Here is a 24,981-nt window from a genome sequence, read left to right as displayed (position 1 = left end):
AATATTTTGTGTTCCACAGAGAAAAGCAAATCATACAGGTTTGATATGACATGAGTGAGTAAATAATACATTTTCATTTTTGGGTGAACTATTCTAAGGTAAGTCCTTAAAAATACCATTTCTATGGTCATGAAGGTCAATAATACGACGGTCAATAATAAGATTAATGGCCCATTCACATCAAGGATGATAACTATAATGATGGCGATAACTATAAAGCTTTAATAGTCGTTGTAATTAGGGATGGGCATTTTTGTCAATTTTTTTTCATTTTGAGTAGCCTACTGAGGAGTCTACAAAAAACGAGTACTCGAATGTGTCCATCATGGCGATAATGAAAATATTTGAATTGAAACACTGTTGTGAAAATTATTGTTGGCAAATAAAAATATGATTAGAAAAATAACAATAATGTATCAAAGCGTGAATGAACACTGGTAAATTGAAGCGCTTTGCTAGAGGGTGTAAGAATTGAGAAATTAGAAAATGCCGGGCAGTCTGGTTGAGGAACGACCACTCCTGAGAAGACAAAGGGCCTTCCTGGAAATTAACATTTGACTCTCTCTTGAGAAACTAGCATCCCCAAGTCAATCACCTCCCCCATGTTGTCTATTTCTCACGCTGAGATCACCAGATATTCACCCAAAAATCTATATGGTTTAATGTGAAAAATTATCATACAGTATTATACATGTTTGTATCATTTGAAATGTCTCAGTGCGACTGGTACAAATGTCTCATTCCCAAAGAAGTAAACCAAAAGGTAATAAAGTTCTTAATAGTTTAAGAAATATCTTGCACACAGAGGAGGGTGTGTCTTCCAGGCAAATAGCATTCTGCTCCCTACACATGTATTCTCAGCCTTTGTACGTTTGATCTGTTGCTTGTTAACATATTGTTTTCCATATGTTATGAGTTGGAGGTTTAGTCCTTATACTCCATGCTGTATTGGGTTAGTATTAGTCAGCAAACTCTCTTTGCTGTCATTGACTCAGGTCTCACCACGAGACAAGCTGTATACTTCAACAAATAAACATAAAATTTCATGATCATTATTTTAATATATAGCATTATGATCTCCCTCAGATTAATTTAGAATCTGAGCTATGGCAGTATCATATACTAACATTAATAACTCTGAAGGGTGACTTAGTATTCATTCAATTCACAACATCCTGCCTTTATTTTATATTGAAAGAAGAAAATCTGTATCTGTCCTCTCAGCTGTCCGTACACTATCTCCTGCCTTTATTTTAAATTGAAAGAAGAAAATCTGTATCTGTCCTCTCAGATGACCGTACACTATCTCCTTCCTTTCCCATCGCTCTGTACTCGTCATCCCCTATCCTTCCGCTTTCTCCCCTCTTCCTCAAGGTCACATCTTTCTTTTCCCTTGCTCGTGGCTATCTGTTGTACTCTCTGCCTCTCTGTTATCAGTCCTAATGGAAAACCACACTGCTGTTGCCAGAGTCTGAGAGTGCATTGCCTATTGGCTGCCGATGACATAATGGCTCTGGCTGTCGGAGGGTCTTGTTCCATCCGGACAGCACCTCAGCAAACTGGGCCATTAAGCACTTTTAACACAGCACTCTTACTAATACAGCCAAGGACAAGCAACAGACGCAGTGAAGCGCTGCTTGTGTGATGTTTCTCAAAAAAAACAGTCATTGACAGAGAAGGAGCAGTCATTGCTGTGATTCAGCACTACTCCAAGGACATCCGTTACGCTAGCTCATAAATCTGTGCAAATTCAAACAGACCAGCAAGTTATGGATGTGCAATGTTGCAGAACATATGTCTTGTGTAAGCTAGTTGTGCATAGATAGACTATTCTGAAAGTCATGGAAAGCTTCATTGACACTGTGATTGACATGATGCTTATTTTTAACAGTATCTATTATTAGTTTATTTAAAAAAAGAAGCAAACATGAAATACATGTTGAATTCCCCTCTTCTATGATAAGCATATTTTTAATGCAGTTTTAATTTCTGAAAAAAAAACTTAATTAAAATGAAGTATTTTTTTGGCATAATCGTTTTTCTTATTATTTTCACAAAACTGCTTTACTGCATACACACTCACACTACCAGTAAAAAGTTTGGATTAATTAGATTTCTACATTCTTTTTATGTTTTTTAAATCTCTTATGCTTATCAAGGCAGCATTAAAAGAACGCAATAAATTCCTATCAAAGGGAATCTTTCGGTCAGGCCTCAAAAACAGCACACATTTAATCAACATGCCAAAGTAGCACTAAAGGACAATTGAAGTGCCTGTTGTCTCCACTATTTCAAAGCATTCGTCTTATTTAACGCCTAAAAAAGACAAGCCACAGGCTCAAATTAGCCTCATAGTGGGTGAGCTAATTGCTACTGTACTCCAACCTCTTTGCACACACAGCAGAGGAATGATACATGAATCCTTAACAGAGGCAAAATACTCACTAATGCATTCATGTAAATGGTTGCACTTGCCTAAAGAGTTGTTTGTATTCTCTTTATTTACTACACATTATTCAGTCTTCCTTAAAGTAGGAGGTCCTTCTGTTTTGTATGGTGAGGGAAAGTTTGCTATGCTGCACACTAATGCCAAAACATATGCTGAGCCATCATGAGGCATTTGTTCATCTGATAAAACATGCACATGGCCTTCACATGAACCTTCTATTCATCTCAGTGTCTATGCATCACTTGCTTGATTTTGCCCTCTCTCCTCTTGCAGTCTGCTCCCATTTCCCAACTCCTTCTTTGCCATGTGCCTTCATATGCCCAGCTGGCTGACTCATCTATCCATCCCGAAAAACACCCTCCATCATGCACCAAGCTATTCCTTCACCTTAGCTGCATTGACCAAATCCATCCAACCAAACCACCAATATGACTGTCTATGAGTATGTTAGCAGACTCTCAGAGTAAAGGAATTATACAGGGGTTCACATAAGGACAGGCTTAAAGGGTTAGTTCACCCAATAATGACATTTTTCTGTCATTAATTACTACCCTCATGTCGTTCCAAACCCGTAAGACCGTTGTTCATCTTCGGAACACAAAGATATTTTTGATGAAATCTGAGAGGGTAAAGACATCGTTAAAATAGTCCATGTGACTACAGTGGTTCAACCTTAATGTTATGAAGCAATGAGAATACTTTTTGTCACTAGTCTACACTAATACTATCACTAGTCAATTTTTCACATTTAAAATGCATAGACAGCCAAGTTTTATTGAAAGCCAATCTGGCTAGTTGTGAATCCCTCCTTTAAGCCCTTTACTCCAGAATATTTCACATTATAAATATGCAATACATTCAGAGGTCACTTATACCGCCATATAAAATACAGCTAACATCCATTTTGATGGCATAAATTATCTACAGTGATGACAAAAAAACACTTATCTCCCTTAAACCTTTAAATTCTAACTCTAATAGGAAGAAATGATGATCATGCCAATGTTAAATGATCCGAGATATGATAATCATGCAGGAGATAATCACTGCTGTGTCAGAATAGACTGCTGGGAGACATTCACTTAACAAACCCAGTGTTAAGAAATCAACCTGAATAGGCCAGGAACAGGGTTACTGGAATTACTAAGACATTAACTATTCCACTACAAGACATTTCTTCATGCAGCTTTGGCTTGTCTACTGGATATTTATTGGCATTAAAGGTCAACTTAAGGTTAGTTCCTTTAAATAATTGAAAAAGGAACACAATGTCTAATCACATTTGGATTATATGAAAGTTGACAACAAGTACAAATGGTGCAAAAGACAGCAAAGGTGATTTTGTGAGCCTCTTCTTGATTTGAAATGAAACTGCTGGTCTTGTACCTGTTGTCCATATGAGTCATTCTGGGCATTTTCAAATAGTGCTATCTGTCTAGTAGTGACTGATAATCAGAACACATCAAGATGAACTTAAAATCCCCACACAAACAGCAATGTTTGTTCAGTTGCAGTCTGCTTCACAGAATCTGAGAGGTCCAGCTCAACTCTAAACCACAACAGCTAAATATATTTCCAGTTACTTCATTTCACTAACAAAAGTTTACAAAAACATTTCTAACAATTACTACCTTTAGTGAAAAATATAAACTGCATTGTGTTGCAACAACAAATCATGAGAGTTAAAATGTTGCTGGCTGTGTTAATTACATAAATTACATTTAAACGGGGCAAATATTAAAAAAAAAATCAGACAGCGTGTTGATGAGCAGTTTACACTCATTTAACATACTGTGAAATAAACTGCTATGATGAGGCATGGGGAAAAAGTAGATGTGAAAGATTCAAGTCAGTCAAGGGCGTAGAATTTAGTAGGGACGCTAGGGACATGTCCCAATATTCAGCGATACTGAATTGTCCCTAGCAATCATTTTGATAAATATATATATCAAATATATTTATAACCACTGTTGTTGTAATTTTGGAAGCATCTGAAATGGGTCATACCATTGACATTCCCAGAGAAGTCAAAGTAAATACGTAAGAAATCTGCGCTCTTTCAAGGATGTGCATTTAGTGCATGGACAGAGTAGTGTTTGAATAGCCGTGCACAGTTAAGTTTAACCTCTAACTTTAACTTAAATGTTGTTAAACTGAATGTCTGAAGCAAACTGTTAGTTCAAATATCCACAAAATTAAAAAACAACACAGTAAAGGTAAAGTGAAATCTCTGTTAAACAACCTCCTTGTCATCTTTACCTTTAACATAACATTACAGAATTGATTCATTGAAGTCAAGACTAAAAGCCTTAATTTCAATCCCTAAATAAAGTTTTTTTTTCTGCTTTTATGTCCCCACCAATGTCCAAATCAAACCTACATCCTTGAAGTCAGTCAATTAAATATTGTGAGATACTGTATATCATGTGACCAATCTTGAGACATTAACTTTCAATGTAGAAATTAGGTTATGCAATCACCTCAATAACACTCCATAACAAGCCCTTTATAAAGGCTGACTATTTACATTTAAAATGAATGGAGATGCAGTAAATATACTGATATATTTGTGAGTGTTGACAGATGAAAGCATGATGGATATGATCACAAGGTCATGGGACATACACGCACACAAACATACACACACACGCGCGCGCGCGCTGGATATGGATACTGGCTTGATTTTGTGAGACAATCATTCGGGTGAAATAATGAATGAATAAACACACTTATGGGAGAACACTATGTTTTTTTATTTACATGACAGGGAAGTGTTCAAGGAGGATGAAACATTGATTACAAAATAAGAATAAAAATACATTTTAAATTATTGATTTAAAGTTTAAATTACCTCTATTTCACTACGAATATAATGTTATATATTTAGAATAATAAAAAAACAGCTAGACTTAATTCAGATAATCTGATCTGTGGTAAACAAATGACAACGCAAAGCAAAGGTACCTGCTCCGTTTCTTATTTTTGTCGTGTTGGTTAATCCCTCTTTCTTCCTTTTTAGAGGGAGAATGATTGGAAACCACTTCTCTGGGATGTCTTTCGGGATAGTCATGTTGTCCCACCGTTGTTTCATTTACATAGCTCTGCGCAGTGTGCGCACGCAGCGATGGACTTCACACCAGCGGAGCGACAGAGAAACGCGCGCGCGGCAGCTGCAGACCGGCGCCGAATGACGAGTGGTGAGTGGAACACATCAAATTACAGACGCGGCGGGAAATTACAGCTCACTCCCTCTCCCTTTTGATTTGCCGCAGAGTCCGCGTTGAGGTCATTTGATGTGAACCAAAATCGATTACACTTTCTCAAAACGATTAATATACGACAGCTATTGTAGCCAACGTGCAGCTAAATTTGAGTAACTTTCTGTGTTTCAGATATGCTTGGCTTGTTTGTTTGTTTGTTTGTTTGAATTAAATGTTATAGTCTAATAAATTAAAATGGCTTTAAACTCCTAAATAAGCAAACATTAATTGACAAACAACTAAAAATATCGTAAAAATACTCTAAAATATCGATTTTTGACTGGGCTGACGCTGACGACGACTATGTCAAAACACAGGCGCCACTAGAGCTACGACGTTGTTTTTATATGACATAATCAGAAAGCCGTTCTATTGGCCAAGGATGTGGCCAATGCGAACTGGCTGATGAGGTTGCCGGGGCAACTTACACTGCAGAGCTGTGAAAGATGTAAAACACCAGGAGCCAGCCAGCATATTACTGGCTCCTCTGGCAATGAAATATCCATATAGTAATCAGATTCAGAGGCAAAATGGCTCCAGATAAATAGGCAGTGGCATAAAGAGGGGGCAAGAAGCGGTGGCACTGCGGAAGACATCTGGACCAGTCAGGTGTCTGTGCACGTGCTATGCCTGTATGTATCTCAGAGTGTGTGGAGAGAGGGGGAGTCTCGTGCCAAGGAAGGAACCCTCCCAACTCACGTGTACGCATTTAACTTTTTATGTTGCGCTGCACCACAGTAAAAACAAGTTCCAAGCTTTGGAACAATATCACACCCATGCAGGGCTGTAGGCAGGGTTTTATAATCACAGAAGTCCTAAATTTGAGCTAGTTAGGGAGGTACAAGGACATGCACCCCAGAGAAAAAAATGGATTTCTCTGATCTACATATGTGCATTTTAAGACGTTTGAAGGGCAAAAAATTCCATAACAATAGCTTTAAAACCATGTCAGTGGGCAGTAGATTATTTGTCAATACCTGCTCTCTCCTCATCTCCATCACTCTTTCTTTTTCTCTCAGTCTCCTTATCTTGCCCTGTCTCTTCCCCTCCTAAAGCTGAGCTTTGACTGATAGTCTTTTCATTTTCATCTGTGTCAGTGAATGCAGTAAACTATGGAAGTAAAATAATGACAAATGTTTTTGAAACAAAAAAGCTTGTTGAATTGCACTACTTAATTGCACTAAAATATGCATTGCATTAACCCTGCTTGCATTTTAACACATTGTATACTTGCATTTTTATGGGCTGAACATTCAACATGGTTGTATATTTAAGCTGTGAATATTTCAATTCAAAACATTTCACACACGTTTTCATTTTTAAAAATTCAATAATCCATATTCACCTTTCAGATTTCACTTCCAAAATATTCATTCGGTTTAAAAATACAACCCATAATATTCGACAGGCAATTTTCAGTCCATTTTATTTTTGTTTTACAAATTCGCTTCCACAAATTCAGTGGTTCAAATTCGACAGAAAATTCAACGTTTGACATCCGGGAACGGCAGGAGTATCAGTGGATTGCCGATTGATAATCTCCATAGCTGTTAGTCCACCTTACCAGCAGGGGGTGCAAGCGGCTGTTGACAAAGAAAGCTATAGAGCAACGGGAGAGAGAGTCATTCGTTCATAAAAACGGATTTACAGAAATGGAGCAAGCGTAAGTATTTGTGATGATCATCAGGGCCAGTATAGCTATGGAAAAGCTGATAAAGACACAAAAGCTGTGTTTACGTTTAAGTCTTCACAGTTAGTTTTGCACATGTTTGTTCATGTAGCCTAGGTGTCAGGCATGATGCACTTTTTATATTTTTAATAATATATTTAATAAAATAAAATCTTTTTCAGTAGGCCTACCACATGATCTCATATTTATTTTAATATCAACTATCTAAAAAGTGTGCATCATGCCTGACACCTAGGCTATATGAACAAAGTTGGTTTTATGACTGCAAGTCATTCTCTTAAAGGGGTCATATAATGATACATGCACTTTGCACGTCAATGCGTTCATGTTTGCGCGAATCATTAGTCACCATACCAGACTGCTTTATAAAGGAGGGTCAGTGTAAATTTTGCTAAGAAGCTGCTCCTGAATAAAGGATCGGTACCAACTATTCGTGTCCCTGCTGAACCTCCAGAAGAACTGAAGTGAGTGTAACGTTTTATTAACCTTTATATTAATATTTATATTAATCTTTGCAAATCGCTTGCACGCTTCACGATGAATGCGTCAGTTTACACTCAGGGTACATTACGGCATGTTTTCTATGTACGACGTTCTCAATATAATTCATAATCCCACGTCTATAATGAACAACACGTTATGGTTATTGTGTTACAAACGTTGTACACACAGAACAGAGGGGCGGGGTGAGCAGAGCTCATTATCATTTAAAGGCATATGCACTGAAACTGCGTGCTGAAAACAGAGCTGTTTTTGACCATGTAAAATAAGTGTTTTCTTACAATACTAATGAGAATTTTTAATTAAAGTATATTACAAACTTTTAATTTAGACCCTAAAGAATCATATTAGCTTGTAGAAAAATGACATTATATGACCCCTTTAAAATGTTATTGAAGTTAGAAACGTGTGTACCAATGTCGTATGTAACTTTAGAGACCCCCTGCTGGTGAGGTGGACTAACAGCTATGGAGATTATCAATCGGCAATCCACTGATATTCCTGCCGTTCCCGGATGTCAAATGTTGAATTTTCTGTCGAATTTGAACCACTGAATTTGTTGAAGCAAATTTGTAAAGCGAAATAAAATGGACCGAAAATTGCCTGTCGAATATTATGGGTTGTATTTTTAAACAGAATGAATATTTTGGAAGTGAAATCTGAAAGGTGAATATGGATTATTGAATTTTTAAAAATGAAAATGTGTGTGAACTGTTTTGAATTGAAATATTCACAGCTTAAATACACATTGACAGTTGCTATACGATTACATGAACCACGTAAATTACATAGGCCTATTTTCAATAAAAAAAATAGCAAAATTAGACAAAGGTTTATTAGTTTGCCTGATTATTTTTGTCGGTTGTTTAACATTTCTATCCTAAAACAGCTGTCAAATATTGAATGTTTGGTTTAGCTGCTTAAAACCTTCCTCTCACATTATGACTGTTACCTGGAGTGTCGAGCTGCGCTGGAATTCGCACTCAGCAGCTTCTGTGAACATATAGCCCGACTACTTTGATTTGATTGGTCATCTCAAATATTTTTTGACATTGGTGAGCGGTGTTAGTCCGCTGAAACAGCTCAGATGAGAAGATATTGGTGCTGTGCAATATCTTTGCAGCACTAAAGTAGAGTTAATACTTTATTAGGCAATTATTTTACAATTTATTAGATACAGCTCAGAAAAATACAGAGGTTCGGACCTCGGTGACCTCACAGCAGGCTACAGCCATGAACCCATGGCTAACCATTTGCACAAAAAAAAAACAAAGTTATAAAAGTGTTTGTGCTAATATCCGAAATTGCCTCTTAAACTTACTAACTTAAATGGGTCCTTGATTATGATTTCACTTTTTTAACTTTAATTAGTGTGTAATGTTGCTGTTTGAGCATAAACAACACCTGCAAAGTTACGATGCTCAAAGTTTTAATGCAAAGGGAGATATTTTCTTTTTTCAGAAATCGCTTTTTAAGGACTACAACCAACGGCTGGTAGGGACTACAATGAGCTTTTTCCATGGTTGGTGACATCACAAACCTTAAAATTTACATAAACCATGCCCCCAGGAACACGCAACAAAGGGGGTGAGGCCATGCTGGGCTGCTTTAGAGAAGAGGAAGAGTTGTTGTCGCTGTTTTTTACTCACCAGAAAAGGTTTGTCCTAAGGCGGACAAACTTTTTTTAACACTGTTCCTGAACTTTATAACCTCAAGTGCGTTTGTCTGTGCGCTGCACATTTTACGGAGAACAGCTTTCAGAAGAGAGTAAAATGCAGGCTAGACAAAAGCTTCTCCTGAAAGACATAGTCGTTCCCATTTTGTCAGGACAATCTGTTGTTTATGGATCACAACTTGTAAGTATGTCTTATTATTTGTAGTTGTGTTTTCTATTAACAGTTCCAATTATAAGCTTTATGTAGTTGCTATGATAGCTATGATGTAAACCAAGGGCAAAACTTTCCCTCCGCTAGCCAACATGACAGTATTGATGTAGTGTTTACTTTAGCTTTTGTAACTGTTGTAGACTGTTCACCGCCCCTTAGGAAAATTATCTATGATTTTGTGATCGATTACTGTTTGTATTACCACAGTTTTCCGACAAATATGATTAAGAAGATTACAAAAAAAAAACATACCACTCTCTGAAACATCCTGTGAAATCTGTGCTTGGAATCCATTCAGCACAATCCTCTTGTTCGCTAACATTTTGTCAGGGTCTGAATCGGACTCAAAATGATTTGAAATCGACGCCATCGTTAATATTTACATCTGAGTAGAGCTTGCGGTCATGAAGGGGCTTGACATTTCCTGAACACGTGCTAAGCGCTGCCAATCACGACACACTGGGCCAGCTAACCAATCCAGCACATTTTGTATTTCGGAAAGAGGGGCTTCATCGAAAATGACGCATTCAACCAGACTAAGGAGAGCGGAGCTGTAATAATGTAAAATATGTAAAAAAAATAATGCTTTTTTTGAACAATCAAGCATGATTATATATGTATACACCCCAAAAACAAAATCAAGACTTTGTAAAAGGGCATTATAGGACCCCTTTAAATGGGGTCATATAATGCCATTTTTGTACAAGCTAGTATGATTCTTTAGGGTCTAAATTAAAAGTTTGTAATATACTTTAATTAAAAATTCTGGTAACACTTTATTTTAAGGTGCTTGTAATAAGCTGTAATTAACAGTTAATACGACACTTATAAGACCTTATAAGATGCATATAAGATGCATATAAGCATTAACTACTTCATATAAGGGTTAATTAAAAGTCCAGGCCCTGAAGAGATCAGGGAAACTACTCCCTCTTGGGAAGGTCAATTTTTAAGGGACTGGGAGTTTGTGTTACCATTTACGTTTGTCCGGCTGTTCTAAAAGTGCAATGTATTGATACTTAACTTGAGACATTTATTTTTTAATTTAATTTATTTATTATAATTAGTTAATGCTTATATGCATCTTATATGCATCTTATAAGGTCTTATAAGTGTCTTATTAACTGTTAATTACTGCTTATTACAAGCACCTTAAGATAAAGTGTTACCAAAATTCTCATTAGTATTGTAAGAAAACACTTATTTTACCTGGTCAAAAACAGCTCTGTTTTCAGCACGCTGTTTCAGTGCATATGACTTTAAATGATAATGAGCTTAGCTCACCCCGCCTCTCTGTTCTGTGCGTACACCGTTTGTAACACAATAACCATAACGCGTTGTTCAGTATAAACGTGGGATTATGAATTATTTTGAGAACATCATACATAGAAAACATGCCGTAATGTTCCCTAAGTGTAAACCTTAGACGCATTCATTGTGAAGCGTGCAGCTAGCGATTTGCAAAGATTAATATAAATATTAATATAAAGTTTAATAAAACGTTACACTCACTTCAGTTGTTCTAGAGGTTCAGCTTCAGCAGGAACACGAATATCTGGTACCGATCCTTTTTTCATGAGCAGCTTCTTAGCAAAACCAGCTTATACTGACCCTCGTTTATAAAGCAGTTTGCTGAGAAATGATTCGCGCAAACATGAGCATTGACGTTGCTCGTGGGGAATATTCCCTTCGAAAACAAACTCAGCCACTGCGTCTTCAGCGGTTCGGATTTAGGAACATTAAAATGACTGCTGTGTTCGTTATTACACCCAAGAACAGAACACCACAATCGCTTAGACGCCATTCTGCTCATAGACAGTGCTCCAGCATATCAACAATGACCGCGCCGGTCCGCGCAGACTATGATTGACAGCTCTCACGAGCGAGGGCGGGTCTGTGTTGAAACGCTGCTGTCATTCAACAATCGTGGGAGGGGCGTGCGACCTTGTGACGTCACACGCTCGAACGGCTCGATTTGAGACAGGGGAAAACATATAAGGAGATTAAAACAAAAACACTGGATGGATTTTTATCATTATGATGGTTGTGTACAGGCACTGCCAACACACATTTCAGTACAATCAACTTGTAAAATTGCATGTACCATTATATGACCCCATTAAATTTGCTTACCACAGTTCTTAACAGAACCATTTTTTTTTAGGGTAAAGAACATTTTAATAATCTAAAGAAGCTTTTTCCACCATAATGAACATTTTGTGCTATGAAAAAGGTCCATTGATTTTAAAAGGTTCTTCATGGAACCATCAATGCTAATAAAGAACCTTTATTTTTAAGAGTGTAATGTATGAAGATATTTCATATCTTACTACTGAGAAATCAAAGAAGCTAACTTTTGTAAGCATCATTGCTTGAGCTGAGTAACCTATTGTTATGAGAAAACAACTATTTTATAATTTGGTATGAATTTTTATGATTTATACAGAAGTATGCGGAAAAAAAAAGTATAAGCATGAAGGTCCGATCCTAATATAGCCATTAGTGGGGCGTAAGCATTAGCAGATTGTCCGAAAGTGTACAAATGAAGTTGTACGAATTCATACGAATTACTCAACAATTCACCGAAACGTTAAATACGGTAGTTACAAAGTGCCATGAGAGTGAAGTGAAGCTGATTTGAAGATTGAGAGCCCTTGAGTATGTGTGTATTTAAATTCATAGCACAAAATGGTAATTCAATTTAAAAGTGTGTGTTTAGGGAGAGTAGCTAATTGTTTACCTGGGGGAGGTCTCTTTCTGAACATTTCCACACCTCTGAAATTCTGCCGCTCCGTCCCATGGGAAAATCTACACACACACACACACACACAACGAGAGAGAACCATGATGTCAACAGGATTTCAAGGGTAAAACAGGGGACGTACCAACAGTTTACGCTCACTCAGGAGTTCAACGATATTTAATCCTTGACAACGACAGTATGCAGATCAGTCAGCTAAAACTAAGCCACTGCTAATGAACCTGTCGCCGAATTCTCAATGCTTAACTTTTGAAAAACCTAGAAAATATTTTGTCCATATATTTTTTAATCATGATAATATTAAGATAATTGATAGGACAACCGTTTAAGGTGGTTACACGTACACATTAGTTATAAAAGAAAGCTGGAAACATCAGCACTGTTATTAAGACTGCTAATGCTAAGTGATACAAGTGTTCTGGTTAGGTTTGTTCCAGAAACACATTGATGTCTGTGGGTCTGGTTACCAATAAATTTATCTCTGAAACCGCCACAAGCTGTCTGCATTCTGTCTCCTATGCCTGACGCACAGGGAATATAGAGGCAAACATAGCCTCACTCAATTGTTTAGACATTTTATACAATGGGGCGTTGAAATGCTCTTTTCTATATTAGTGTGATTCTTTTATACAATAAAACAAATGATGAAAAAACAGGTTCCATGAATGCAGATGATACGACTTAAAACTCAACAGATATCAGAAAGTAATGTTATACTCTGCAGTGTTATATCACATAATTAGACAAATGCAGTTAAAGATTAAATACTGTTTTTTGAAATAAAAAAATAAATAAAAATCAATAATAGTATTTTGCCCAATTCTGCATTTTTATGCAATAGTTTATAATCTACCACATAGTTTTCCATACAGGGACCTGGTTTAAAATGAATGTTCAATATATAGACATCATCAGCAGATATCTGTTTTTCTTATTTACTGTATCTGCCAATATTGTATATTGAAATTGTTCTGCCAATTCTAAGATTTAGAATCACTAGCACCAATTTAAAGGGATAGCAATTAATCTTACCAGCATTGCACCAGGTCTTTCCTTTATTATGAAAAGTTAAGGCCCTGATATACTTTAAGCGAAATCGGAGAAAGAAAAAGTTTGGAAAAGTTTGCCACGGCTGGTGGCGAACTTTTGTACTAAAACACCTTTGTACTACCATTGGTCCGTGACAATTTAGGTAGCTGTGCGCGGAGGCTCCGCCTTCTTTCTCTCTGGGTTATAAATACAAATAAACATGACGTGACTTCACTGGAGTGCCGTAGAGCTTGTGCAAACATATCCACGTTGCTATGATCAGATGCTTTTCTTATGCTTTATTAAAATGCTTGTTTTCTCAATTTTGTTGTGTGTTTATTTTGTTATCTTTTCTAAGGTCCCCAATTAATATTTATCTTTCATACTGTATTACAATATTTAACTTCCCTTCTTTTTACGAAGCCGTATAGATTTATAATATCATCCATAACGTGAAAATAATTAGTGGCTTATCTGTATTGGCCAGAATTTTAATATCACATGCCTATGGTTAAATAACATGCCTTTTCTCAAACAATACAGCAATGCATTGGTTTCAGTGCTTTTATCCATGACCATCATATGCACATTAGAGCATTTTGACTTTCCCTGCAGGAGATTTCAGTCATCATAACAGGCTTGCAAATATTGACTTTTATATTTCCTTAACCAACAGAGGTCATCATGCAGAGTCATCGAAGATATATTTTTCTGTCTCTGAGCTGGCCTCAGAACATTACTGACAATGATCTGTTGCTTTGAATACCCATGCACAATAAAGATATGATTTCATTTTATGTAGATATCAAAGCAGACTGTTCGAGAGCGTGGGACGGGCTGGGTAGGAGGAGGCCACCCCTGGGTTGAGAAAAGAAAAAAATATATGCTGCTGCAGGTAAAAAAATATTATCCACAAAAAATAACAAAGATGATAGAATCCAAAGATGCAAAGAATGCACAGTATAAAGTAACTAAAGGTTAACTCAGGTGAGATGGAATATTTCTGATGCACACACACACACGGACAGACAAGCTGGTACACATGTGTGTCAGCTATGATTAGAGTCTATTAACATGTATCTGACTGGAGGCTTACACACCAGCAGGTCAAAACCAATGACCCACAACACAGACAGACACACACACACACACACACTGATGTGCACAAAGCTACTTAAGGACAAACCCAATAAACAGTCTGCTTTTGACACTAAACATCCCAGATCTGGAAGCCATGTTGAATATAAAGAGTCAGAGAAGTACACATCTTCAGACTGACAACAGACTGCAGTGGTGTCATTTGACTCAGTCAGCATCTCTAATAAGCATCATGTAGCACAGAATGATTTTCTCACATATGTTACATGCGTGGATAAAGAATACACAGTCTGTCACACAATGCAAACCAGACTGAATAATCAGAGAGGGCTCTCGCATTTTAATTGTGAGGAAAATGCACTCTTAAATATTTATTTGTGGTCATGTAAGGCTGAACATGTCAGCTTTTGAGTTTTTTTTATCTATAATTTACGATCAACATACTATGTGTAGCATATTTTAATTTACATCCTTTGTATTTTGCTCCTGTACACGTTAATCTTGTTTATTTTCCAATAATTCTTCTGCCCTCATTGGCTTCCCATCTGTTTTACCTAATTTATATGTCCATTTTTCATGCTTACTGCCTCAAAAGGTCAAACAGGAAATCACCATTAAACCAGAACCACAATAATGACATTGACTACAGAAAATAATGGGTCTGCTCTCTCACTCTCTAGCCTATTCATAGATACACAAACAGATGTGGCCAAATGCATATAATTATATTAATAATTATTACAGTTACATAGGCCTATATAATTGATCATGCCCCTGCTGTTTATATGCTTTCCTTCACTAGGGAATTATAACATTGGTGGTTTTCGGAGCACAACAAAACATTTCTTGGCTGTCAGTCAGAATTTTACCCTCAAAGGAATTTCAAGAACAAGCTTAAATCCTTAGTTCAATTGAGTTTACAAGTTCCTTGCAAATACCTACCTGAAAATTCTGAACCAACACTGAAACAGTCTGATACTCTTTTTAACACAACAATCAACCACAGCAAATCATGTGGGGTTTTATTCGGGGTTTTCCTGAAGGAGGCTGTGGAGATGATAAACATAGAACTTAAATTTCCATGGTAGGCCTATTGTTTACTCTTAACTTGTTTTTAAACTTAGTAATAAACTTTTAAGCATTAGTTATATAATGTAATGTTGGGTAATATCCTTATCAGAAGTTGCTTAAAAAAAATCTAAAAAAGTAGGCCTATTATAAACTCGTGATTTAGACCACGTCAATCAATGGTTAATAGCCTAATAACCATTGATTGACGTGGTCTAAATGAATAGGTCATAACTTGTAAATCAACATTATATTTGTCAAAGTAAGTTAACATTTGGAGTTTGAGAATCAAAAATACTTCACAGTTGAGATGCAATGTGATATGAACTGAAATTCATAAATTAGCCTGAACGCTCTTCAAAATTAATGGCGTAACTTGGCATAAGTTCATCTGTGAGAGTAGGTTAAAGCATTCATTAGTTAGGTGGTCATATTGTTTACTGTGGTAGGCTACATGCGAAATAGACAACAAAATATATCGACAAATGAAGCAGGATGTTACAATGCGCAGAACGCCGCTGTGGTGGAGTTTCACAAAGCTATTTTGACAGTTTTAAAAGAGAGAGAAAGAGAGAAAACAACGATATTTAAGTTTTTGCTAACTGTTTCCTCAGAAGTCACGCTGTTAGCATAGAGCCTTATACTGAACTAAAAGTAAGCTATTATTGGCGGATAAGCAAGGACATTACCTTTATCAGCTCCTCCTGTAAGCAATGCTGATTTCAAACATCTCTGTTGTTCCTTTTCTACATGTACAGTATCCCGTCGGGTTAAGGCAACATAGGTTATTTATCGAATGCACGCTATCCTTGACGATCAAAACATCCTTGAAAGGTGAAAGTGTATCGGACACGATGGGCCAGCAGCTGCTCATAGTAATAGGATGAGGGAGGCGTGGGTGGAGGGGCGGTGTTTGCATCTGCATCTGCTCTTTCCCACTTTCAGTCTTGCACTGTTCAATAGTAGCCTAATGTTTTCTGTAAAAGCGGAAAAAAAACTAAATCCAATTTTGTTACATGTCCGATTTATTCCAGTAAGTGTGGTTAAACATTGCATGACTGCAAGCATTTTAATTCTGTTATTTAGAGTGGTTTTAAAGAATGTTTATCATACAATTTCAAAGGCATCCAGCAGATATATTCTGCAACTTTGTTCACAGTGCAGCATGGGGGCAGTACCATGGCAGTACCGACTTTTACCATGTGCTCATTGTTTTGGTTTGTCGTTTGCGCCCTCTGCTGGACACTTTGTGATTCTTACAGTGCACGATGGCCAAACAATTTGAAACCACAAACATAAAAAAACCCGATATTGACATTGATGACTAATAATAATTTATCTTGTATTAATTATTTTAGAACAGCACAAAATTATAAATAATGATTTATCATGTCAAGTCATCTTTATAGCGCAGTTATAGGCAGTTCTTCTCTGTGAAATGTAGCCTACTGTATAAGCATTTCACAAATTTCTTTGTACACAAATTATATAAAACTATCCTGTCAGTACACTATAGTTATACAAATGGACTAAATCAATGCATTTATTTCCATTCAAAGGGATATAAACCGATAGAAAAAAAGATTAGGCTTAGAAGGTAATGGGGAACATTCAAATCACAGTTTGCATCTTTCAGCCTCCCGAGCATCATAAATTCATGAAACTAAGCATGTTTGCGCATAATGACTTGTTCTCCATATGTGCAAAATTGTGCAAAGGAAAAGAAGAAAATCAGTACAAACACAATATTTATAAAGTAATCCTCAATGGATCCAGTAAAACATTTACAGTGGTGATATGGTAAAAACTACAGTAGGCTAGAGTATAAATTGTATGAATTATAAGTGTAATATAAAGTCTGATGTAATAGTACAATATAGAGCATATGGAAGCTTCATTGTCAAAAAGCATATTATTGTCACGTTCCAGATTAAGAAGATGAGGAGAGGCACAGAAGTTTAGTTTAGCAACAATATCTTTACAAAATACAAAACAAAAGAGCACCCATAATGATTTAACAAGCGAAACAGTGCATAGCACAACCAACTAGACAAAGAAAGGAAATCCAGAGCACAGTTAGTACTAAGGCCCACTGTGGAACCATGGTGGGAGGAGCCAGGGTAGAGTTAGCGGTCTGACAACCAGCGGTGGAGCAGAGAGATCTGGAGACCTGGGTGGATCCAAGAGACTGGAGGGACCGGACGACAACGGAGGTCCTGGAGGGCAGTGCGGAGCCGCTGCGACCAAGGTGGAGCCAGGGCGGCGGAGGATCAAGGCGGAGTGACCGAGGACCCACGAGGAGCCAGAAGGAAGGTGGAGCCAGACAGAGCTGAAAGGGGTGGAGAGTGAAGCGCAGCGGAAGGCTTGGAAGTCCGTGGCACAGACAGAGCGATGTCCGACCAAGGTGGAGTCGGTGGGGCGAGGAAGCACGGTGGAGCAGAGGGGATGACAGTCCCGAGGGGAGCCAAGGGAGGGAGGAGCCAAGGCGGAGTCAACTGAGGGGGAGCTACAGGCCTGGAGGTCTGAGGTGGAGCACTGGAGTAGACACCCCTTGGCTGAGCTGGCGAATCTGAAGCCTGAAGCCCAAGGCGGATCTAAGAGGGAGGCTGGGTGGGTGCATCATTAGCAGTAATGAAAGCTTTGAGCTGGGTAGGACCACCGCGGAAGAAAGAGACTTAAAGAAGTACAGTACCATCTTCGATGAAGATGATTGGGATCCGGACTGGACTAGTGGGGATGAAGAAGAGGAAGTCTTGGGAATGGGCAGAACCAGTGGAAACAAGGATATTTGGATGCCGGACGGAACCAGTGGAGGAGTAAGGGCCCTTGCACAAGAAGTGATCAGCAAATTGATCTCTCCAAACTGCGACAAACTGAATTTAAATGCTGGAGGAAGGGGTTGACAACACACACCTCATTATCCAGCTCCACTAGTACTCCCACTCGGACGGTTGTTGAAACCGGCTCACACATCTGGTCCGACTCCACGGCAGACTGGACGGACGAGGCTGCAGGCTCTGGCTCCGTTGCGAGCATTGGCTCTGGCTTCCCAGCGGGCATCAGCTCTGGCTCTGGGTCTGTGGTGGGCTCTGCTTTCTTAGATGCGTGGGTGTGGGCTCTGGGGTGAGGATGACCTCTGGGTGGATGGACAGTTGAACGCGAAGAGTGGGCATGGAAGTAGAGATGTAACAATCCTCTTCAAAAACCCCTACTGTCACGGGGGAACCCACCTCAGAACTGTGAACGAAAACTCAGGGAGCGTAAACGAAAACTTCAGAAGCGTAACTGAAAACTCTGGATGCGCATTTGTAAGTTCAGATCAGCAAAAGAAATATGAGAAATAGTTAGCAAAACATGCAGTGTATTAAGCACGAAGTAAAAAAAATGTGCCCATGATTTATTCTTTTTCAGTTTCAAAGATATTTTTTTCAGTTTCAATTTATATTTTCATTAGTTTCTTGAAAAAGTTACTTTCATTATTATTGGCACAAAAGTAATTCTGGCATATTTTTGGTAGTTTCTGAAAAAGTTATGTTCAGTTTTAAAAAGTTACATTCAGTTTTATAAAGTTAAGTTCAGTTTTTTTAAAACAAATATAATTCCATAGTAGTCGCCAACTACTGGCCTGACATGCATAATACAGCGTTTTTAATCATTTTCGCGGATCTGTGTGAACGGGCATTGTTTTGACAATGTGTGCGAAAAAGTTATGCGAAATGTATGCGAAAAAGTCTGTATGCGAAAATGTTCCTTTGGTATTACATCACCCCGCTGCTGTTCTTTTTCTTTTAGGAAACTTTTACCAATAGAAGTTCAGAATGCCATTAATGATCTAAATGTTAACAGTGGTGATGGACTTGATGGAATCGAAAACAGGTTTATGAAACTAGCTTCCCATATTCTCATGTATCCACTTGCTGATTTATTCAACATGTCTTTGTCAACATGTGAGTTACCAGCTATCTGGAAATGTGCACGCATCACACCACTCCATAAAACTGGAGATGTACTTGACCCAAACAATTATAGACCTATATCCATTTTATGTTCTATTGCTAAAGTCTTTGAAAAAAAATCTCACTACCAATAATATCCTATCACAATCAATCCGGCTTCAGGTATAATCACTCCACAACTACTGCCCTACAGTAGTTCACCAATGATGTGTTTTGTGCTGCATATAATGGTGAACTCACAGGTGCCATCTTTATTGATTTACAGTAACTAAAGCCTTTGATTTTGTTGATCGTTATTTCCTTTTAGACAAGCTATGATATCGGCCTCTCTGAAAATCCAGTTTTGTGGTTTAATTCATACTTACATTATAGAAAACAATGTGTAGTCCTACATGGAAGTAAATCAGAATTTTTTGACTCAAGATAGAGGAGTGCCTCAGGGCTCAACATTGGGAGCACTTCTTTTTTCTATTTATATAAATGATTTACCATCACTTTTTAATAACTGTTTAACTGTATGCCGATGATACTGTCACATATATATATATATCTAAACATAATCTACCACAACTTCAAGCTTCTCTTCAGTCTGACTTCATTATCCTTCAAGATTGGCTTTTACATAATAAATTACTGCTTAACAAAACAAAGTCATATTATATTATCTTTGACACTAGACAAAAACTCAAATCAAAATCTGGTTCCTGTGTAATAAAATGTAATAATGGCTCTTGTCTGTATACAGTTGATAAGATTAAATATCTTGGTGTGTGGCTGGATACTGAACTCTCATTCAAATTTCACATCGAGCAAGTGTTACGTAAAGTGAACTTTGGTATCAACATTTTATAATCGTGCTCGAAACTGCTTTACGCGCAGTTTTCGTATTAAAACTTGCCTCTCAACTTATACTTCCAATTATTGATTACTGTGATGTTGTATATCAAAATGCATTTAACTCAGACCTTGTTCCACTTAAAACAGTATATAATAGACTTTGCAGATTTGTTCTCGAATGTCCTTATCTCACTCATCACTGTATAATGTATAATGCACTTAATTGGCAATCTCTATAGCAGAAGACATATTCACTGGCTTCAACTAAAATTTAAATGCATTTATTTCAATTATCCTCCTCATTTAAAACAGTATCTTGTACCTTATACATCAAAATATGAAGTTCAGCACTCTACTCAACTTTACTTTTCTGTCCCGCGAGTTAAAAAAACAATTGTCAAAAGAGCTTTTAAGTTTAAGGCTTCAGCTGATTGGGATAATCTATCTGTCACAGGGTGCTTCTCAATTCTTATTTGTGCATCCTCGTTTCCTTTCCTCGCTTCCTTTCCTTGCGTCTCAGCTCCACCCACTGTAGGACACGAGGGAAGGCTGCAAGGGAAAAAAATGAGGACGGAGGAATTGAATGAAAGCTTTTTTTATACATTGGAATACTTGATCACTCGAGCGTCACTTCACTGCGTCATCAGCAGTGTTCAAAGGATCTGCCCTTATGTTGTTAAAGTTTGTTTATTTAAGAAATTTATAATAAATAATAATAAAGCTAGATACCTTGTTGAAATATGTGAGTTGTGTGGTTTATGTAAACTACAAAAGTAAAGTATAAATTCAAATGTTTGTGACAGATGTGAAGGGGGAGGAGAATTGATACGTGCGTCATGTTTAGTCGATAAAACTCTTCCGCAAAGGGTACACCTGTGTATCCTCGCTCATAGCTCCTCTGGAAGCCTCCTCACTCCTCGATCCTCGCCTCCTCGCGGTGCAATCAGAGAATTGAGATGTCCTTCAAGATGGCTGAGCTCGATTGGTTTCCGGGTCATAGGATGGAGGACGGAGGAGCGAGGAGACGAGGAGGGATATTGAGAAGCACCCATTGTCTTCGTCTGCACCATGTCTTCATCTGCACTACACTTCCCAGAATCCTTCTTGTCTTCACACCTGCACATCCTTCACCATTACCCGCACCTGCCAGCAATCATCATCACCACTCACCGTCTTCAGCTGTTGTCCTCATCATTCCTCTGTGTATTTAAGTTCCTCTCATGTCAGTGTTGGTCATTATTTGTGGTAATGTGTATGTGTTACTCCTGTGTCTACTAAATTCCTTGATTATCTACAAGTCCTTTGTCGTGCACTTTCTACAACCCAGAAACGTTACACTATCTGTGGAAATAAAATCAATTTCTTATTTTTTAAACATGCCCTGTCTGCTCACTTTAAAATAAATTGCCTCTGTTTCTAAAGATGCATGTAATTTTTGATCTACTGTCCATACCTAATGTTTATATTTGACTGTAGTTAGTAATTCATTTGTACTTTACTTTACTCCTTATTGGCCATCTTGGCCTTTTGGTGGTCATAATTTATTGATGAACATATGTGGGTGCATGTTGTTGTTTGTTTTTGTTTTGTTGTTGTTTTTGTTTGTTTGTTTTGTTTTGATTTTTCACTTCTTTATTGTTATGTAATTATTGTGTTATATGTTGGGACCCCCTCGAAAATGAGATGATACATCTCAAGGGGTTTATCCTAATAATAAACAAATTTGAACACAAAAAAATGCAAAGAAAAAAACGTTTCTATTTTTAGTATATTTGTAGTTTTTAGTTGTCGTATAAACATCCTCAAGCGCAATGGAATGTTTGCACCATGAAAATCCCACAATGCAGCACAAAAACGAGGGAACATCGGTGCTTCACAATTCTGAAGTGCAAAACATAAAACGCATTGAGCCAACTCAATAAATATAATGACAAGAAGATTTAAAAAGACAAACCATTTTTTATATTTACATCAGCATAAACACACATCGCTAGATACATGGTGAACACATAGTTAACATTTATATGTTAACAATGTCAGCTTTATGCTGATGATACAGTAATTTATACATCTGCTAAGTCATCTGCCAATGTTGCTGCAATTTTAAATGAACAAATAGAAAGGATATCTATGGCTCCAGGAAAATCATCTTACTTTGAATGTTAAGAAAACTGTTTTTATGTGCTTTTCTAATAGAAAGCAAAAAGCAAAAGTAACAATTCGGGTTCATAACGAAGAAATAGAGGAGGTAGATGAGTTACATTTTTTAGGTATTGTTTTAGATTCACAAATTAAATTTGATTTTCAAATTTCAAATTTTCAAAAACGGTAAGGATTAACCTAAATTGTTTTAAACTTATTAGACGATACATCTCAATTGAGGCAGCTCATCTTTTTATGAATGCAATGATTTTGTCCCGCATTACAGTTTGGACTCAAACAAGTGATTCCCTAATTAAAAAACTTGAAACATTGTATAATCTGGCTCTAAAAATAATGAATAAAAAGCCAAATTGATGGCATCATTGCAATATTTAAAAAAAATATTTACAAATTTTAAGAATGTGTCATCTAAGTTTAACAATTTTAAAAAATGTGTCATGTACAAAATTTGTTTTTAAATGTTTGCACAATAAGGCACCATCTGTTCTCTGTAAATTGATAAAGAGACAGGATGATACAAGTAGAATCACTAGGAGTACAGCAGGTGGGAATTGTAGGATTGATTTCCGTAGAACTACACAAGGGCAAAGAGCCTTTTCTGTACAGGGCTCCCAACTCTGGAACCTGTTGCCAAATGAGTTTAAGGCAGTACGTAAAATAAAGTATTTTACATTGAAGGTAAAGTGGTGGTTTCAAATAAACCAGAACTGCACGCATATTTAAATTTAATAAATGTTTGTTTTATTTAGTTATTCATGCCAGGGTTGGAAGCATCCTTACCATAGGTACAGGTAATTTAGGTAGGCCTATGTATTTGAATGTGTAATTTAGGTATGTATTTGAATGTGCTGTGTTAGTTTTATTCTATGATTAGATTATTCATATTCAAGTTTTTTTTTTATTTTTTAGAAAAGCCTTTATAGGGACCCGAGACGCATTAGCTAGTGCTGTACTCTCGATGTGCAATACATATTTTCCAGTTTTTGACTGGAATCATGTTTTTTTTTTTTACTGTCCCTATATAAATAAACTTTTATATATATATATATATATATATATATATATATATATATATATATATATATATATATATATATATATATATATATATATATATATAAAATATTCGGCTTAAATGCAGACCTGGCAACCCTGATACTGATCATTAAAATGTTTTGGCTTTTAATATGGCCTTGGCAATATGGATAAGGACATACATTTTCGAGGATCTCTGAATAGTGTTTAAGAGCTGTTATCCAACTTAAATTTGGGAGTGATGACTATATGACTGTAGAATGACTGTATAATTGATTTTATATAGTTGTTGTGGATATGTTGACCCACACATCTGGGAATATTTAAGATTTAAGAGTTTAACTTCAGTAAATGAAGTGAATTAGGTAGTTTATAAATTATTTCTGTCTAGCAACCTGTAATCTGCAATCTGTTACATCTTATGAGCAAATGCCAGAATAGTTTGCCCAGAATTATTAGCCAGTATACTTTAATGTGTTGAGAGAATGACCCCAAAAACTAAGGAAAAGTTAATGGCCGTACATCTCGTCTCTTCTGATGATCAGATCAAACCAAATAGGACCTAAAAAGCTCTATACTGATCAGTAATACCAGAACCCTTTATGACAGAAGATATGACTTCTTTCTATATTTTAAATCCTTGTATTTGTGTGTTATGGTTGCAGTTATAATTGACACTATTTTTGAATAGCGAGGTCTTTCATTTAGCGCATGGTGAAATAATTTCTCTCAAAAAGGGATGTACCATGCGAGTAAAGTGGCCTTCTGAGTACATATAATCAATATACTTATTCCCAAAGTTTAAAAGTCAGATAAATATTTGCTAAATAGGGGCTTCAGACAGGTCCACTCATTTCTTTTTTTACTTTTTGTTTGTGAACTTAATGTACACCACATGACATCAGCAAATATGCACACACTCATCCTAATGTATTCCTGTGATGTAATAGACACAACATTTACGTGCAACATATTGATTCACTTACATGAGAGAGCACTAGACAACAAACAAATATATCTATTCCACCATCTTCCAACAAGAGGATCATCTAAAATAACTAATACACTGTACATACTATATACAAATATTTTAATTCCCATCTACTGAATGAAACAGTGAAAGATTAAGGCGATGGTAATTTTCTACACATAGTTGAAAGAAGTCCCAGTTTAATCTTTTAAAGGAAGGGGCTTTAGGGGGTTGGAAATAATAAATAATACGTGGTTTTAAGAGATGAGTGAGAACAT

The 24,981-nt window shown here is 36.9% G+C and overlaps 1 protein-coding gene across 2 annotated transcripts in view; it reads right to left on the bottom strand.

Moving 5' to 3' along the window:
* Positions 1-16,637, bottom strand: part of atp8b2 (ATPase phospholipid transporting 8B2) — a 50,576-nt gene extending 33,939 nt beyond the window's left edge. The window contains exons 1-2 of one of the 2 annotated variants that reach the window (XM_056267667.1): positions 16,432-16,637; positions 12,527-12,594 (exon numbers count right to left, since the gene is read on the bottom strand). In XM_056267667.1, the coding sequence (XP_056123642.1) occupies positions 12,527-12,551 (25 nt within the window). In that variant the 5' untranslated portion in view covers positions 12,552-12,594; positions 16,432-16,637. Of the gene's footprint in view, positions 1-5,413; positions 5,800-12,526; positions 12,595-16,431 lie in introns of those variants that run through there. The other variant, XM_056267666.1, reaches the window with a different exon arrangement.
* Between the last annotated feature and the right edge of the window lie 8,344 nt (positions 16,638-24,981).

The sequence above is a fragment of the Rhinichthys klamathensis genome, unplaced genomic scaffold (genome assembly GCF_029890125.1).
Source record: "Rhinichthys klamathensis goyatoka isolate OS25496 unplaced genomic scaffold, OSU_Roscu_1.1 h1tg000262l_1, whole genome shotgun sequence".
Taxonomy (NCBI): domain Eukaryota; kingdom Metazoa; phylum Chordata; class Actinopteri; order Cypriniformes; family Leuciscidae; genus Rhinichthys; species Rhinichthys klamathensis.
This window is presented reverse-complemented; position numbering and strand designations above follow the sequence as displayed.